The sequence below is a fragment of the Austrofundulus limnaeus genome, unplaced genomic scaffold, assembly GCF_001266775.1.
Source record: "Austrofundulus limnaeus strain Quisiro unplaced genomic scaffold, Austrofundulus_limnaeus-1.0 Scaffold7, whole genome shotgun sequence".
Lineage (NCBI taxonomy): Eukaryota > Metazoa > Chordata > Actinopteri > Cyprinodontiformes > Rivulidae > Austrofundulus > Austrofundulus limnaeus.
In genome coordinates this window covers 5,545,829-5,551,319 of record NW_013952409.1, presented here as the reverse complement: position 1 = coordinate 5,551,319, position 5,491 = coordinate 5,545,829, and the positions used below count along the sequence as shown (strand labels likewise).

General features: G+C 37.2%; 1 protein-coding gene across 1 annotated transcript in view; it reads right to left on the bottom strand.

The window, feature by feature from the left end:
- The window catches only part of slc23a4 (solute carrier family 23 member 4), a gene marked incomplete in the record, with an annotated part of 8,045 nt that extends 3,142 nt beyond the window's left edge, over positions 1–4,903 (bottom strand). Inside the window, 4 exon segments of the mRNA XM_014034592.1 lie at positions 671–830; positions 3,896–4,053; positions 4,142–4,276; positions 4,606–4,903. Of these exon segments, the coding sequence (XP_013890046.1) occupies positions 671–830; positions 3,896–4,053; positions 4,142–4,276; positions 4,606–4,653 (501 nt within the window).
- Positions 4,904–5,491: the final 588 nt, after the last annotated feature.

The following is a 5,491-nucleotide window of genomic DNA, read 5'->3' as shown; positions in this document are numbered from 1 at the left end:
CACACACACACACACACACACACACACACACACACACACACACACACACACACACACACGCACACACAATTAGCATTATTTTTTCTGCTACTGTCTTTTAATGCTTCACTCAAAGTGTTCCATTCACACTTTATGCTCAAATAACACCAGATATTTATATAGAAAGTTACTGTTTTCCATTTGTATTTCTTCTATTTGTTGGTCTATTGAAGAGCGTTTATTGAGAGTTTACAGAAACAACTAATGAAAGTCTGTAATATTGCTGTTTTATGCCGCTAATATCGATCAACSAACATTAAAACAACACGTAGGTGCTGATGTCATGAATTTACATCAGGACTGTTTTAACAAAACTTTCTCCTCTTCAAATCCTCTTCAACTTTTATTACCACAACAACAAAACTATTTTTTTATTTTCCACAAGACATGGCCAAGCCAGCATAAAATTAGCACACATAATATTACCACTGTGCAGAGATCAAAGAAACACTTTGTGTGGCTGAAACACTGAACATGTCCTAGTATTAGTGCCAGGACTGTTGGTTATTAATTACAGTTCAAAAACATTTAAGTTTCTGATGTTACATGTTGAATCAGTGACCTGCATGGTTCCAGCTACGGTATCAACAATAAGCTGTTTTATCAAGTTATATAGTTTCATCTTACTCACTGCTCTCATTCGACTCTGCCACATGTGCGTGAACTCTGCGGACGACGTGTTTACCAAACTGGCATTTTGCGTCCAATGGGGACAAGTCCACTCTGGCATGGACAACATCGCCATGGAGGGAGCCAACAGCGTGAACGTGCCACCTTGAAGAATGGGCAGTCTGGAGATAAAGGTGGTAGAATTGTCAGGCAACAAATGAAATCCACACAACCATCTTATAGAGATATTTACAATCTTAACAGCTTTRTTCTGGTAATACCATAAAACAAGTTATCAGTAAAGGTAATTTAGGTCGAGTGGTCATCGAAAAGGTCTTTTCAATATAAGAAAACATCCACAAAGCTTTCATAAGTGTGTTAGAATGTAATATTTCTATTCAAATCATGGACATGGTCATTAGACATGCAAGCTTTAGAGCAGGGCAATCAATSACTCTGGGGGCTGGAGTTAAGCTCACAGTTTGGGGGGCATCAGGACATACATTGGAGGGAGCAGTAAAGATAAGTGAAACACTGCAGCATTTAACAGAAAATGTCCCTKCCCTCCTTAGCTGCTCCTTTCGCAGAGTGGTTTTTTTGTGCGCATGCTTGTGTGTTTTTCTGTATAAAACACAGGAYCAAAGCTCTTTTTTTAACTCATCCTTCCTATGTGTGAGTGTATTCTAAACTGCAAAGGTAGCGCACGTTGTTGCGAAGGACCCTGGACATTCGTCCCCCCATGTTTGTCACGTGTGTGTGTTTCTCCGGACGGGTGTTCTAAACTACAAATTCCTTGTGTGTGTAAACATACTTGGCCAATAAAACTGACTCTGATTCTGATTATCTTTTACTTTTTTAATTTATTTTGTTACATTGAAACATAAATTGTAAATTTACAAATGATTTKAAATCTATTTTATATGAAATTAAGTTAAAAGGATATGAAAATACAAAAAAAAAAACTTTTTTGGGCGGGGGCCTCATTCGGCCCGCGGGCCACCATTGAATGGCCCTGCTTTAGAGGATTAGGAAGTTCACATAATAAACAGTTAGTTTTTGTCTTCAGTATCAACGACACACATCAAGCTGAAGTTGTGGTAAGTTATTAAAGGAAGCTCAGATTTCTATGTGAAACTAGAAGGGAAAAAGTTAACAGCCGACAAATCGCTCAGTGAATAAACATGACCGGGAGTCAAACGTAACAAATGTTTTTGTTTTGGTTTCCCTGCAGCAGGGCTCTGCTGAACATTTTGTTTTTGCTCCAGGTTGTTTAGAGAAAGACAAGAAAGCATCAGTGGTGCTAAACCAGGAGAATGTGGATCTAGCAAAATCTAAATTCCAATTGTAATAAGATGGAAATTCCTTGACTAATCCAACTGTGACGCCAAGATTCAGGCAGGCTGAGTTGAACAGTTCAGAGCTGGAAAATACACTATAAGACTGGAGTTTTCCCAAACAGAATCATATATTAACCTATAAACTCTGGTGTGTGTTAGCCAGATAAGATATTAGTTTTGGAGATTTTGAGGAAACCCCACTGAAGACCTTTTTTAACAACATCCCTAAAGCAGGCTTTGTGACTGTCCAAAGCAGCCCGATGCAAAAAGTAAAGCTGCTTGAAAGATCATCTTATTGGTAATCCTCGAAACAGAAGCCATGCATGAATAACACTGAAGTATTCCATTGTTCATTGTGTCCACTCCATTTGACAGGCCACACACTTTTAGAGAGATTGAGGAGAGAAGTGTGTGTGTGTGTGTGTGTGTGTGGGGGGGGGGGGTCTTATTTGCATAATGTCTCTGTTAGCAAAATATCTCATGAACCACGAACTGTTGGAATCAACTTGATTCAAGATGATCCCCACAGCAAACACAAAAATATCTACTCGGATGTAGAACTGTATGTAGTTTGACGTGAAAGCTGAGTGTCGTCTTCAACACATTTTATGACAGTTAAATCTTGCCAGATATTTGTATAAATCTCTGGCAAGCAAGGCCAGAAGCAATGTGCGTTCTTTTAAGGAATGACAGTTAACATTAGGATCATGACTAAAGGAAGGAAAGAACAAACTTCCATGATTAGTAAAAACAGTGCTGTTCTCAATTATTCATATCATCTGCAAAGTAAAAAAATCGGGGGGGTTTTTCTCTGAAGATGGTTCGTGTGCTTTTATTTAACAGTTTAATAAAACTCTTGAAAATCATAGCATTTACTTTTGGTGTGCAACCCCAAGAATATCAACAGTCCCCTGTGGTCATTTTGATAACTTGGTGCCCCTGGTTGGTCCATTCCACATGTTTAACCCTTTATGGCTATAATGTCGATTTTGGACACACATTATTATTATGGTTATAAAATGTCCAGGATATGTCCTAAGTTTGAGAGCTTTGATTCTTTTTCCCATGAGTAGTTAAACTTGACTTTTTAACATTTGGTTAATGATTATTGCACATTATAAGGAAATTTCAGCAGTTTAAAAGAAGAAAAATGCAAAAACGAAAAAAAAATTCAAGGTTTATTTAGAAATAATATTCAGAATGTTAATGAAGTTTTGATTTGGCATTTGAAATGTGACCCTATACATGTTTACAATATTTACCAGTCTTTTTTTGAGTCTAGGACACTGGGTGTACAAAATACAAAGCAAAAGATAACTATAAACACAGGCGAAATTAGGCCAAATAACATAATGTGACAGCTGAGCAGCATGTCATTTTCAACAGGTTTATGTATATATATGCAATGCAAATTACACCCATGTGTAAATGTCTAATTTACAATGATTCACTGGCTATAACATGTTCACAATTCCCAGCAGTACAGCACATTAAAGTGGATTAAACCAAGCTGATATTGTTAAATTATGTATTTTAATTTTTCCTACGCAGTTTGTAGTGTTCCAGGAGAATATATACTCTTGGAAAATTGAGAAATTTAGATATGTGGTATAATACATCCTAAAATATAAAATATTTGTTACTTTTGGAATAAAATGGGTGCTGGGGTGGGAATAAGACTTTTCTTAATTGTTGAACTGATGTGGAACAGAAAAAGTGCAGAGTAAATACAAAGAAAACAGAAACGTTAAATGAATAAAAGTAAAAGCAATGCATCCTGAATTATTTTTACAAAAGTAAATAATTCATTAAATAAATAAATAGGCAGAGAGCATAACACCCTTCAATTAGACCTAAAGTTATGCCCTTGCATTTACTGCAGCATCTAGTCCTAATGATGTCATTCTTACCTAATGCCGAAGGTAACTTGCAGCAACGTGCAAATACCAGAGACGAAGAAGATTGTGCTGATGAGGTAGCTTTGTGTAAGGCCATCGTGTTGCAAACACAACGCTTCAGACAGGATCAGAGGGATGGCGATGATTCCCCCAAATGCAGTCAAACAGTGCTGAGGAGTCAAAGTAACAAAAATAATGTTACTTTTTTTTTAAAGAAAGAGAGAGAAAAAACACACAAAGACTAATTTGTCGTCATACCTGAGTGCCTAAAAGAATGCAGAGGTACCAAGGAGGAACATCTGTCACACTGTATGCCAGTTTGTTATTGTCCTCATCCATGGAGGAGTCCAGCTCGACTTCTTTGTCGGGCAGGTCACAGAAACGTCCCTCCAGCTTTGAGTTGTCAGAGAACGAGGCAAACATTATCATTTCATTTTCATTATTTATTTAAAAGAACAGTATTATCTGAATATAAATGCTCTGGAATTAGCAGAACAGCTAAATTTCATCAGTTGCAAAAGTAAACTCTTTTTGGCAGATATTCATTTAATTTCATTTATTTTAATCCAATTATATTGAAGCAAAGACAACTTTTTATAATAATAAAACTACCAGAGTACATGTGCTGATTTAAGCACGTGTAAAAAAAAGGCCATAAATTTGAATCTTGTTTCTGTTTTATTCTATAGGAGAATAGATTATGATTATGTTAGTAAACTTACCGCAAAGCCATAGTTGTCACATCCATTACTTTCCTTTTCTGCTGTCATGTCCGCATCGGCCTACAGGCTCGGGTTCAGGTGTGCTAAAATAAGAATTTACAAAAATCTGATGAGAGGAAAAAGCAGAGTGCAGCACCTAACAGAACAGGAAGAGAACTGAGAGGTGGGATTGTGGGGAGGAGGGGGCAGCATGGTTTTGAAAAAGCAGATTTCAGACATGAGACTGGAGCGAGCGCTGAGTGAAACGGGTCCAACGTTCTGCTCATGTGAAGCAAATTACAGCAGCTGACCCACCAGCAGGAGGTCCTCCCTGCTTTTCTCTCGTTTCTGGCTTTTAATCTCATAACAGGAAGCCTGCGGGCTCGTGATTCAGATGTGACAGTGTAGGATCAAAACTAAGTTTGTTGATTATTTCACTAAAATACAACTTTTTTTTGTTTTTATTTTTACCATCACTGATAAGTGAATATTTAAGGGTTAGACAGAATTAAGAAATCCCATTCTTGTTTCTGCAACTGCAAAATCCAGCCCATATCTGTTTGTGACTTCAGTTTGCTTTATTTCCTCATTTTAACACCAAATATTTGTTTTGAGCAGCCAAACCTCCATGACTCTCACATGCTGGCAAACTGTCACAAAGTACAAAGCTGTCATTGACGGTAAAAAAAAAAAAATCTGTAAACCGTAACTTCATTTACTGCATATCTCTATTTTCCCTAAATTGATGTCTGCTTAAATTAAATTAATTCTCTAAATGAAGAGTTTGATGGCAGCCCACATCTACTTCATTAACATGATCAGGAAGAGCTTTATATGGGTTTAGAGAAGAATCTCACCGTCACACTCTCAGCATTTGGAAAATTTAACGTCGGTCACATGCATCTCC